At 33.5% G+C, this 12,849-nt stretch overlaps 1 protein-coding gene across 2 annotated transcripts; it reads right to left on the bottom strand.

Moving 5' to 3' along the window:
• Nucleotides 1–21: 21 nt before the first annotated feature.
• LOC105160003 (DHHC-type zinc finger family protein) lies at nt 22–6,986 on the bottom strand. 2 transcript variants are annotated; one of them, XM_011077246.3, is made up of 9 exons: nt 6,250–6,986; nt 6,046–6,159; nt 4,160–4,555; nt 3,888–3,956; nt 3,734–3,805; nt 2,050–2,178; nt 1,812–1,892; nt 1,506–1,688; nt 22–1,334 (listed from the first exon to the last, which is right to left on the bottom strand). In XM_011077246.3, exons 1-9 carry the CDS (start codon nt 6,289–6,291, stop codon nt 537–539), a joined length of 1,884 nt encoding a protein of 627 aa, XP_011075548.1. In that variant the 5' UTR covers nt 6,292–6,986; the 3' UTR covers nt 22–536. The 2 variants fall into 2 exon arrangements, with proteins under 2 accessions (XP_011075548.1, XP_088735844.1); XM_088879718.1 differs by lacking the exons at nt 6,046–6,159; nt 6,250–6,986 and adding an exon at nt 5,438–5,673.
• Between the last annotated feature and the right edge of the window lie 5,863 nt (nt 6,987–12,849).

The following is a 12,849-nucleotide window of genomic DNA, read 5'->3' on the forward strand; positions in this document are numbered from 1 at the left end:
TTGATAAAAAAACGAATCATGTAAGAGAAAGATAATCATAGTTTATGTATTACAAAATACAGAAAATTCTAACTCAAATTGAATTTAACCCGAGTAGAAATGTTCACGACTTGTCTGAGTCCTCATGATCAAGATACTCCGAAAAGCATCTGACTGTTAACAGAGCCAGACAAGTATTTTCATCAATAATTCACTTGATATTAAACAGAGAACTCTAGATATTGACAGGAGTTGGTGATGATGAGCAAAATTTATGCCACAGGCGCATATCATGGACATAAATTTACAGGACAGACTCAGTGATGGTGCTGCATGCAGTGCAGGCTCATTGACAGTTGGATGCTGGAACTGAGTTTGCAAAGTTCTTTCAAGTTCGGACAGGTTTACTTCCCTCTACTGGGCACAATTGAATCAGCAGGAAAAAGGATTATATCTTTGTAACCACCTTGTAAAGATAGCAATAGTAGGCGGGGAACTGTGTCTTAGCTTCGGTCAACAAATCAAAAAATCTCAAGAATCTGCATTTTCTTACTTCATTAAAGCTTCCTATGGTTTGACAATGTCGATGAAGACGGTGGCATGAATTTTGACATGTTTCTGTCTGGTTCAGACCCGAATAGTAGGCTACTCCAGTTATTTGATCTATGTTGAATTCTTGTAGGTACACGATCACTGTCTTCACCGCCAGATGCATCGTATCCATCACTAGTGGATCTTGACAAAGGAATGTCTTTTTGAGTAGCCATAGCAGCAGAAGATAGGCCAACTAGTCTCCTTGCCTCTTCAGCTCCTGATGAGGAGACCCGAAAAGGATGAAGATCGGGAGAATCGAAGCTACTCTCGGGCGAAGAAGCAACAATACCAACTGAGCCCGGGATAGCTCTGCTTGCCCTGAAATCACTCCGGCCTTCAAGCTGTAGAGGGGCGAAGCTGGTTGATGTCTCGGTGATCATAAGATGATTTCTACTGTTTTGGACGTCTGATGCTGGAAGCTTTGATAGAGGTTCAAGAGGCATCTCTGCCGGGAGGCGAATTCGCCTGCTCCCTCGCTTTCTATTGTTGTCGGGCCTCATGGCCATCCGCCGGCCACTGCTGCCGAAACTGCTGTCTGTTTCGTGGGCATAATTCGTTTCACGCCTTACCACAGGCCGCAGAATCTTGGACTTCTTCCTTGCCTCTGCAGCAGCCTTTGACACATCTTCTGCATTCAAACGTGCCAACGTCCACGGGCTGATCTTTACAGCTGCAGGATTCTTTTTCTTCATTTGTTCCTCGACCATTGTCCTTTTACCAAGTGAACTCACAGATCCATTGTCGGCAGGTACTACATCAAACTGCAAGTAAAACCAGATACACAGGCCTTAATAGTTAAATGTTAATCAACATGATCAGTAAAGAGTTCTTGGGAGAAGTAACAAGCAATGAACGAAAATATGAAAACCAATCAAGGAAGCATCTTCTTCATGGATGAATCTTATAAGATGATTCTTCATAAGAAATTGCACCTGATCTTCAACAAACAGCCGTGGTGGCGTGCACCATGCTGCTCGATGGAAGGTGTTGAAGGAGCTTGCACTGCTTAATCCAGTAAGAGAGCTAGCAGGAGACATCTGGGGACTTTGCTGACCTCCAGCACCTTGTTGCTCTTGCTCCCTTAGAGCTATAATGTAATCATATGTGCTTATTCCCTGTTATCCCACCATTTCAATTATGAGCCCCAAACAAATTATAAATTTCCAAGCAACTTACAATCTTTAATATTTGAAGCAAAACAAGGAAAAGTACACGAATACTTGAATGCAAACGCGCACCTTCTTGATCAGAAGAATGTGAAAGAAGAAGAGCTGAGCAAGCGGCAAGGTTGCAATCATGGCCAATATGGTGCAGACTGCCTGTAAAAAATATAAAGGTTAGAGCGTTATTTGGGAACATAGAATTTATTTAAATTGACTCACTTCACTAGACCCAATCTGATATCCTTCTCATGGAGGTTGACCACAAAAAATGGCAGTGAAAGACAATGATTGAAGGAAAGAGACAAATACTCACCACAACAATTACAAAGGGAACTACGGTAAAGCTGCTTCCTAACTTGGAGCTGATGTCAGTAGCAAATCGCTTCTTCTCAATAAAACAGAGGACAAGTACAAGGATTCCAGTTGACCATTGAAGTATAAGCTGCAATCTCAAATCCAAGGTGCACAAACCATTTAAAAGATGTTATTATCAATTTAACAAGAAAACTGAAATCAAACACTGAGTTTTGACGCGACTTTCAGGAGTTATTTAATTTTTTATTATTAAAAAAAAATTATATTATTATATTTTTTTTAATTATATAATAAAAATATGACGAGTCGTGATTTTTCATCAATAAAATATACCGAAAAAATGCCGACTGCAAGTTGCCAGCCCTCCTTTAAAGTCCCGACTTGATGTGCCCCACTCTAAAGGAGGGCCGGCAACTGCCAGCCCTTTGTATATATATATATATATATATATATTATATATAATATATGTTTATATATATTATATATTTGTAATATGTATATATGATATATATTATATATATGTTTATATATATTATATATTTGTAATATATATGTATATATATGTTTATATATATATGATATATATTATATATGTATATATATAATATATATATGTATATATCAAACAACACGTATTCACAACGAGATGGATTGGGTGCAAACGCGTGCACGACAACAAGCCCAATGAAGAAATTCTTCAACAATTAGATATGCCAGTACTGGGTAGTCAGGATTAATTGTATACTTTTTGTATTTTTTACAATTGTACAAAAATGTACACTTTTACATTTATACATTTAATATAATTTTTTATAATTGTACAAAATAAATAGCTATTACATTTGTACCCTTAATTGTAATTTTTTAAGTTAATGCAATGTTAATTTTATTATTTTTTGGATTTTAGTATGTTTTTAAAATTAATTATATATAAATTTATTTAAACGAAAAAAAAAAAGGAAAACACCCAAGTCGTGATTTAATTTTTATATATATTATATATATACGTATATATAATATATTATATATTATATATACATATATATATTATATAAATATATAATATATATTTACATATATATCATATATATATAAACATATATATAATATATATCATATATACATATACAAATATATAATATATATATACATATATATTTACATATATATCATATATAAATATATATATTACAAATATATAATATATATACATATTATATATATATAATATATGTATATATATACAGCTGCCAGCCCTCCTTTAAAGTGGGGCACTTGGAGTCGAGATTTAAAATCCCGACTTTGCCACTTTTGCATTTTTCGGTATATTTTATTGACGAGTCGTGATTTATTTTTATTATATAATTAAAAAAATTACAATAATATTATTTATTTATTTTTTTAATAATAAAAAATTAAATAACTCCAACTTTCAGCATCTACCAAGTCCTTTTAGGAAACAGAGGCTAGTTGTTTAATTGTATGACAAGAGTGATAAAGCTTACGCTTGAATTAGCGAGTCCTGCTTCCTACTTATATTATAAAAGATCGACCTATATATATCTCAAAGTAGCAGGCTTAGACACAGTGAACAAAGCAGATAGACATAATTGTTTGGTTCCGACATAAATTCAGATAAAAATGCCATGTAGGAAACAAAGAAAATGGATGTTTGAGCATACCAGGAGAAGGGCAGACACCATCAGAGTGAAAAACTTTCTGTAGTTCCTTTTGCCTATGCAATTGTTAAGCCACTAGCGAATAAAGAGTAAGAAAGGGATTAGAAGGTCCTTTTTGATAATAACGAAAAGATCTCCCAATATAAATCCTGATTACCCTGCAATGATGATCGAAGCGGTCAACACACTTGTCACAAACTCTACAATGCTTGCTGTACTTGAAAACCTGTAAGATGGTTGTCATTTTAGTCACACGGTTCCAGATCTAGTACGAACAGTAAACGGTAAGACGATGTTTTAACAAGATGAAATGATTGATATTACACAGATATATCTAGGAAACAAGCATGAAGTTCATAGCAATGCATTGCATTATTGGTGGATGTTATCGACACAGTTATATGTAAATTCAGAAAGCTAATAGCACACCTCTACTTCACACAAACTACAGTAGAACATCCCATCTTCACTCTGTTGATCAGATGACTCTTCATGTGAGTTGCAAATGTAAGCACAAGGCAATAGTGCCAACATGCCTATGAAGCAGGTGCTCTTCTGAGACGAGGAATTCTTCTTTTCATGTTCAGTGTTACAACCAGCTGCTGACTCTACAACTATCTTTCCTTTAGCATTAGCTTCCTCACCAATGGCTGCAGCATTGGCATCTTGAATTGACGAAGTTGACTCTCCACCATGTTTAGACTCCCTAAATTTGGCATGCTTTTTGTGGTCCAGAATATTAAGATACTTTTTTGATCTAAAGACTCCGGGATCAGCAGGATCAGCACCAGCACACCAAATGTATAGACCGAAGGCACATATTAGCTGAGAAATGACAGCAACAGCATAAGATTCGGGCTGTAACAATTGTCCTGTCAATTTGCTCATCCAGCCACCAATACATAAATATATAACATTGTGAAGATAACTGCCTGTCTCATCCAAGACATATAACTAGAGATGATACCACTGCACGACCCAAATGTCACTAGGAATAATAGATTATTTGTTTTCTGGTTATAGCTTCTCAGAAGCTACAAAAAATTTGTGAAGCACCTTCGCAATATTTCAAAATAACTTATCAACCCTTATGAGCTTCTCTGAGATGCTTCTGACTAATATTTAAGCAAGAATCCTGGTAAGTACTTCTGGTGATCAAGTTTCCTATGTATTCTAAGGTGAAGATGGGCAAGGATGCAGATAATATTTCTGTCATCAAGCACAATTACTTCAGCATCTGGAGCCATTTCGAAATATTCTAATTTATGAGCACACAGGTGAGATAAGTGGGAAGAACCATATCTCTCCTCGTTGCTCGATTAACTTTCAAAGAATGACTTGCATTTATTGCATTTCAGGGACTCAATTGAAGAAAACCAGGACTTGTCCATGATTCTTGCTGCTTCCTGGTTCTCTGTCCCTCCAAAAGAGAGAGTTAATTCTACTTACCAAATCCAAGCATTCTACATTTTGTATAGTTAATTCCAAACAAGAATTTTGGTCACCCTTCGCAACTTTCTGTTCAGACCAAATAGTACTCCAAGATTACCAAAGGAGTTTGCAAAGAAGAGACAAGAAAATGCGACGGAATACCAATAAAACCAAAATCCATAACCACCACCACCACCACCCCCCCGAATATCAGCCTACACACATACAAGTAAACCAGAAAGGAGTTTTTCAACCACAGAGGCCATCAATTCTAACCATGGGCCTGCAAGAAGATTATCGGATGAGGAAGGGCCCTCCATCGAATTTCAGTACATACTACAAGGCATTAATTAGGAGGTGTTGATGCGTGGTCAGGATAATTCTCCATTCCTGATGTGCTCATTCACTTCTTAGAAAAGGTTTACTACCTTAATATCTCTAGACAAGGCTGTAATGTGGTAAAACAAAAGGCCAAACTCGGGATCCGGTTAATGCCAAGGCTAATCAAAACAAGAGACAAAATACAATCTTTAAAAGCAAAATTGCAATTCTTTTGAATGAGAAACTTGTGGCTCTCTTTGTATACAACACCAAAAGCTAGAGGACAAGCACCTCATTTGCCTTGTCAAAGAAAGTGACTTAAGTGCCCTTTTCTCAACTGAAGCCCATTAGATGTGGAAATTGGAAAAAAAGAATACAGAAAATGCAATTAAAATGGAAGCTAATATAGGGAAATGTTAATTTCAGGGAATAAAGTAAAGATCAACAAGAAGGCAACAAGCATTGAACCCACAGATCTCAGATTCTTCACAGCCCACTGAAAAGGTAAGCTTGAATTACAAAAGAAAAAGAGAATCTTAAGATAAGGATGCAATTGTGCTTACAAGAGGAGTGTAAATCCCCATCACTATGTACTGGAACAATTGCTTTCCCACAAAAGGAGCAAAGAAAACATAGAAAGCAAACCCCAATGCCAGAAATACAGCAACAGCTACCACCTGCTCGCATACACACACACATCTTTTACTTAGAACTTGAAAGATAAGCATATACATACACAGATAGATGGAGGAACTAACAAAAGATACCTGGAGTGGATGGTAAGGAAGCTGCCATCCATGCTTTCTCATTTTGCTGATATGAAGTTACAATCGAGAAACTATTTTCAAGAAAAATATAGGCAAAGGAAAGAAGAATGAGCTCTGTTTCACTTCCTAACTCCAAGCTTAAACCCAGTTTCCCCCATTCTCAGGGCAGAATTTGAGATCAATGCCTCACTGCAGAAGCAACCAAACAAATCTTGCATGCTCATTTCCCATCACTCTAACCAGTTTCCATCATCAGAAAACAAGAAAGGTAGCCTCTTGAAAAGTTAGAAAAAACCCACAAATGAAAGTGGGATGTGCAGATGGAGGATGATCAATGGGCTGAGAACCCTTTTCCTTGTTCACTCAATTATAACCCACCACACCAAGGTCACACATTGATGGTGAAGAGAGAGGAAAGCAGGGAAAAGAAAAGCCACTTATGGGCATTCTAGCTAGCAAATGAGTTTTGTTCTTTATTCTTGTTTCTTGAGTAGTCTTTTGCTTGAGCCAAGCAAAGATCTATGTGTAGCCAAGGGGGGAGAGAGAGAGAGAGAAGAGAGAGAAAGGGAGAGGTCAGGGGCAGTGCTGGACTGGCAGGCAGGCAAGTTTGCTTTCTAAGCCTATAATTACCTTGGGTCCTTGGCAACCTAACTTTCACTTTTTTCCCTTGTTTCTTGCATTGCCTTTTTCTCCATGGCCAAAACCAATATCATTTGTCACAGGTCACAGGTCACTGGTCAGCCCTACACCACACCCCCCAGTTGTACATTACTAACCTTTTCCCTCTTCCACTCTCTCTAGTAATTTTTACTCTAACAACCCCATTTATGGCCCTTGTCTTCTCTCTCTCTCTCTCTCTCTCCCTCTCTCTTGTTCTTGGATTTTCTGGTCCTCTTGTTTTCTTTTTTTACTGAGCATTTAACAGTAGAAAAATAGAGGTGAAAAAGCACTTTAATGCAAATTTTTGGTTGAAAGGAACATTACAATGAGGTAACAGCAACCATTTCTGGAATTTACCTTATGGTCCATCACTTCATGTCCATTTGTTTTCCTATGCCTCTTTGGCTATCATTCTACTCCCCAACATAATCATTCCAACTTCAAATCATCCTTTCTTACACAGTAAAAATTCCATGGAACACACACTTTAAATGAATTCAAATTAATACTATAAAATACTATGATAGATACCACTCAAGAAATTGTATTTTGCACTTGAAACATAGATTGGTCGATCAATCACAGGACCAAACAGACACTTATAGCTAAATAACAAGAATTCCCTCAAACCCTATCACACAATTAAGGCAGGTGCTATTTTCATTAAACCTTAATGGAATGTTTTTCCTTAAAATTGAACAAAAACATTTGGGCTTGCAACATTAAACAAAATATTAAACCTTAGTCCATTTTTCAAACCTCAAAAAGGGAGTTGTTAGTGCCTAAAATGGAAGCAGTTTGGATCTACAAGAAGACAGAGAATAAATTGAACAACAACTCTTCCACAGTAAAGATTCTTCACAAACATACTATTCTTGAATAGAGTAATTTTGAAGAAATTGATGATTGGTCCTCAAGCTTATCTTTTTCTTTTCTTTCTTTTTTTTTTTTTTTCTGTCCCCCATTAGCCAATTCTCATAAATTCTTTTTTATTTTTTGTTATTCTCGTTCTATTTGTAGTTAAATTATACGGACTTCCATGAGTTTTGACATAAATAAAAATAACTCCTTATTATTTAAAAAATTATCAATACCCTTTAATGAAATTATGTTATTCTTAAACAGAAGCTAGAGTTGTCAATTTTCTCCTTGTTTTATTTTTTCTTTAAATAACTAAAAGTTTATTGTAAATAAAACAGGCGAGGTGGATGAAAAAGAAATTATCCGCTTAATTATAAAAGAATTTTCAGAAAAATTGTAAAAAAAAAAAAAGTGAAATTATCATATAGAAGGTTTGATCAGTTTACCATCAAAAAATTAAATAAAATTTAAACGGAGACCAATGAATTAGTATACTCGTAAAAGCAAAAAATATTAATAAATTTTCAAATAATAATAAATATTTATAATTATGTCAAATTTAAAAAAAACTCGTTGTTATTTATACTTTTATATATATCCCCAAATCAAGATTTTAAAACTCAACCCGACTCGAATGATTGGACCGTTCGAATTGCCGACCAGGCCATAAAATGAGCCGGTTGAACCAAAAAACCAAAGGAGCCAGAAAATTGTTTTTTCTCATGAGAACCGTTTGATCCAATAGTTCACTCGGTGAAACCGTGTGACCCCAGTACTGGATTGATTGAACCGATCGGATCAACAATCAAGTGTAAATACATGATAAAATCTTTAATTTTTCTTCTGAAATGTGTATTATTTATGTTCATACCCTAATTTTATGTTATTTTTGAAAGGATAATAGATCATTTTTGTTAATTTGGGATAATTTCTGCTAAGTTTAAGTATTTTGTGTTATTTCTAAATATGAAATTCTATTTTCTCTTCTCAGCTCAATTTTGCTAATTCTGTTAGATTATTTCTAATAATTTAGTGTATCTGATTTTCTGTTAAATTTGAAAATGTATGATATTATTTCTTGTATTTAATCTTTATAAATTTATTTTTAAATATATTTTATTATAATCTATATCCTATTGAATTATTAAAGTTAAAAACAAATAGTGATTTTTTTTAAATAAAAAAGATAGATCGTTAAGTGTATTAATATTATTTATTATTTAATATTATTTTCAAAATATTAATAATTATTTATTACATAAATATATCGTCACCAGTTCAACCACGGCTGACTCAACGATTAAACAAGTGACCCATAACCCACTTAATTTTTTATTTAACAAACGATCTGAATTTTAAAACATTGCCCTAAACAACCACCTCCATCGTACAAAAAAAAAATAATAAACATATGATCATCTTGCACGACGCCAATACGTAAAATTTTCATAATAGTCATATTACTCTTCATATATTAAAATGAACAGGATGATTGAGGTTATCCATAGGACAAGTTACAATATTAGATTGTCTAGAATTGCATAATTGATATACTCTAATTGAAATTGTACAATTTCCTCTAACTATATAAAATGTAGACGTAAATTCCAATTATGCACCAATTGATAAATGTCATTAATGAAGTGAGAGGGTGGGGGTGGGGGTTTCCCAAGAGGGGTATATGTTTTTTCTTGTTTTGGCAGCTTCTTGTCAGATACATCGTGCTTTGTGAGTTGGGGAAATAATTAATTAAATTAAATATACACCACATTAAGTCAAAATTCAATAATACTCTTATTCTCCACTTGTATTTTCATTATGCATCAAATATTCTTTCCATTTATTAATTAAATTAATTATTTGTATATATATATGTATTAATTTGAGGGTTCTTGGGACTTTCATTTTTTAACTGGTAATCGGTATGTATTTATGCCTTTTTATTTTTTTTAGCCCCTTTCTTAATTGATAATTCATTGTATTCCACACCTCCACCTCCATTCCTTTTGAGAAATTTAGTTTTTTTTTCTTTTTTGTCAAAAAAAAATTAATTACATTAATCATCCGAAAAGTATACTCAGTGTCACAAACACTTTTTTAATACTTAAAATCAATTCAAGCCGGACCTGCGATCTCCCAAGAGATGGTGGTCCGCGATCCTGAATAATTGTCCCAAATGTTTGGTGGCCCTTAAAAAGACAAAAGCGCGTTAGACTAGCGGGGATGGTCCTCGACGAAGGCCCTCCCATACCCAAGTCAGCTCAAGTTAGAAACGGTAAGTGGCGATCTCAAGTAGTAAATAATATAACAAGTAATAAATGTGTTTTACTATAAATACAGTGACATGGGGGTATTTATAGGACCCTTTGCTTGGTCCACGTGGAGTCATCTTAAACCTTGAACACAATATAATCAGGATCTCTAACCTTAGAGCGGGTTGCCATACGGGTCGATTTCGAGCCAGGGATGCGGATCTTGGGGGCTAGGTGTTATTTTGGCTTAATAAGGGGGTTATTTAGGTCTTTTCCTCAATAGGTATTATACAATAGTGGTGGGACGGACATGGAGAAATCAATGGCTTGAGATTACCCATGTTGTTTTATTTTAATAATTGAATTGAATTTTAGAAATTATATATAATAAAATAAAATGCAAATGTCTAAGCTTTATTTTCCAATTGAGTTTGAAGGAAATTATACATATAAATGGTTATATTTTTAATGGGCATTTCAAGAGGGTCAAAACTATACATTTAAAATTTTAAATAAAAAATAAAATATTTTTTATCCTAAATTTCACGATGACATATCATTGTTAACTCAGATCGTCCTCTAAATCTACTCGACACAAAGTATTTTTTTTTTTAAATTTTTATCGCAAATAATACTTTAAATACCGCACGAATTCAATTAAACCTCTTTCCATCAAAATATTTGCACTATTTAATCCTACACGTCACTTCATCAATTTTTTTACGAATTCCCTTCGTATTGTATCTTCTATCTCTGCATAAAATCGTAAAATATTTTAAAAATATTATTTTTTAAAGGGTAAAATTAAAAGATTATAAAATATAAAGGAGGGAATGAGGGAGTCAATGATTCATTCAAAAAGTATAATATTTTGAAACATTGAGGCAGATTTTAGAAAGCCAAAAAATTCGGTGTATTGAAAAAGAGATTCCGGTTTAAGAGCTACAATCCAAATACAAGGACACAATCATCGCCTCTCTCTCTCTCTCGTCCCCCAAAATTTGCAGGCTTCGGATATTGGGTTGACCTTTCTTAAATAATTTTATTTTTATCTGAATTTGGGTTCGGGTCTGAATCTAAATATAAATTTTTGGACAGACGGGTCGAACCTTCAATGAGATTTGAATTGTTGTATTTTCATTTTCATGGAATGCGACACACAATAGCCGAGTACAAAGATGAAAATGCAGACGTACATCAAATAATAAATGATAGGGATAATTCTGTTTACATTTCTTGATCTATAATTTTTTTTTTGGATAATTACGTATTGACCCACTAAAAGTGTCAATATTATTAATATAATTATCCATGTTTTCTTAAAAATTTCAGATACACCTCCCAGAAAAGTCGATATTAATACACAAACTACTGTTTTTTTTTTTAAATGGTAGTTTATGTAATTATGCAGGGTGTGTTACTGTGTAGTTTATAATTTGCCATAATAAATCAATTATAAAGATTTTAACTGACACAACTGACGCAAACATAGTCTTGTCCAGCATATGTGGAGAGTGTCCGATTGAACCGTTTGGCATAAATGGCAAAGGGAAACAAATCCAATGGCCCAAGATTGTAAACCGTTTACGAGAATAGTTATAGATCGATCGTCAATACAATATTTTTTATTAAAAAAATCTAATTATTTTGATTAAAAATAGTCCATTCTCGAGAAAGGATGAAATAAGCATTTAGTTGCTCATTGATTATTAATATATTAGACATCCTCAAATTTAAACTACATAGTACACTTTAACCTACTTATTCTTGAGACAGTCATTGTCAACCAAAATTCTTTATCTATTTTAGTTGCCAAAATCCCAATTTTTGTTTTATTAAATTGAACTAAAAAACAAAATCTAATTATTTCTTATTATTAAGGGTAAATTACAACGAGCTATCCTAAAATTTTTGTCATAATTATAAATACCCCCTTGTTCTTTGAAAATTATAAATACTCCTTAAAATTACAAGTACATCCTACAATGATAGCCTCATTATAGGGGTATTTATATTTTAGGAGAGTATTTATAATTTTTTAAATAACGTGGACGTATCTGTAGTTAAGGCAAATTTAAAGAGAGCCCTTATATTTATCCTATTATTTGTACTACATATTAAGGGAGAGTACCTCTTTTTTCGATAAATGTAATTTTCGTAAATAGGAAAAGATATAGTACAACAATCATGAATCAGATAGTGTTTCCCTCGACAGACCAAGAGATACGCCACAATCTATAAAGTGCATGTACTAACAAAGCTAGCTAAGATAATGCTAAATATAAAGTATACGTTGTCTAACATCCTCTACAATTAAGCTAGTTACAATATTCGGGTTCCACTCAGTATGCTCGAATCATCTAAAATTTCTTGCTCTCTATATATGGTAGATACACACGCCCAGTAATGCACATACAACAAATAAGAGGACACCAAAGAGGTGCTCTCCGTACTAGGATGGGAGAGCACCTCTTTGGTGTCCTCTTATTTGTTGCATGCTAATTTTCATTTTTTTTCCACCCAATAATTTTTATTTCCCCCCGCTATCTACGAGTGGTAAAACTTATTTTTTTAAAAAAAGTTATTTATTTTTAGTTTATATTTTTTTCTCTTTCTCTAAATATCCTCTTTCAAAATTATTTTTTTTATTATAACTATTTTCATATTATCATTTTCCCTACAATAAAAAAATAATAATAAATAATATTTAATTATTTGAAATTTTTTGTACACATATATCGAATACGCCACATCAATTAGTTAAAAGAATCAAAGCAACTAAATATTAATGGCTATAGTAAAGAATTATATTATTTTTCCACAAATG

This window comes from Sesamum indicum, linkage group LG4 (genome assembly GCF_026168435.1).
Source record: "Sesamum indicum cultivar Baizhima isolate 11 linkage group LG4, ASM2616843v1, whole genome shotgun sequence".
Classification (NCBI taxonomy): domain Eukaryota; kingdom Viridiplantae; phylum Streptophyta; class Magnoliopsida; order Lamiales; family Pedaliaceae; genus Sesamum; species Sesamum indicum.

Coding starts and splice junctions, on each gene's coding strand:
- LOC105160003 (XM_011077246.3), bottom strand. CDS start 6,291: ATGAGAAAGCATGGATGGCAGCTTCCTTACCATCCACTCCAG. Junction 6,160..6,249: donor TTCCTTACCATCCACTCCAG/GTATCTTTTGTT, acceptor GTATGCGAGCAG/GTGGTAGCTGTTGCTGTATT. Junction 3,806..3,887: donor GCTTCGATCATCATTGCAGG/GTAATCAGGATT, acceptor TTTATTCGCTAG/TGGCTTAACAATTGCATAGG.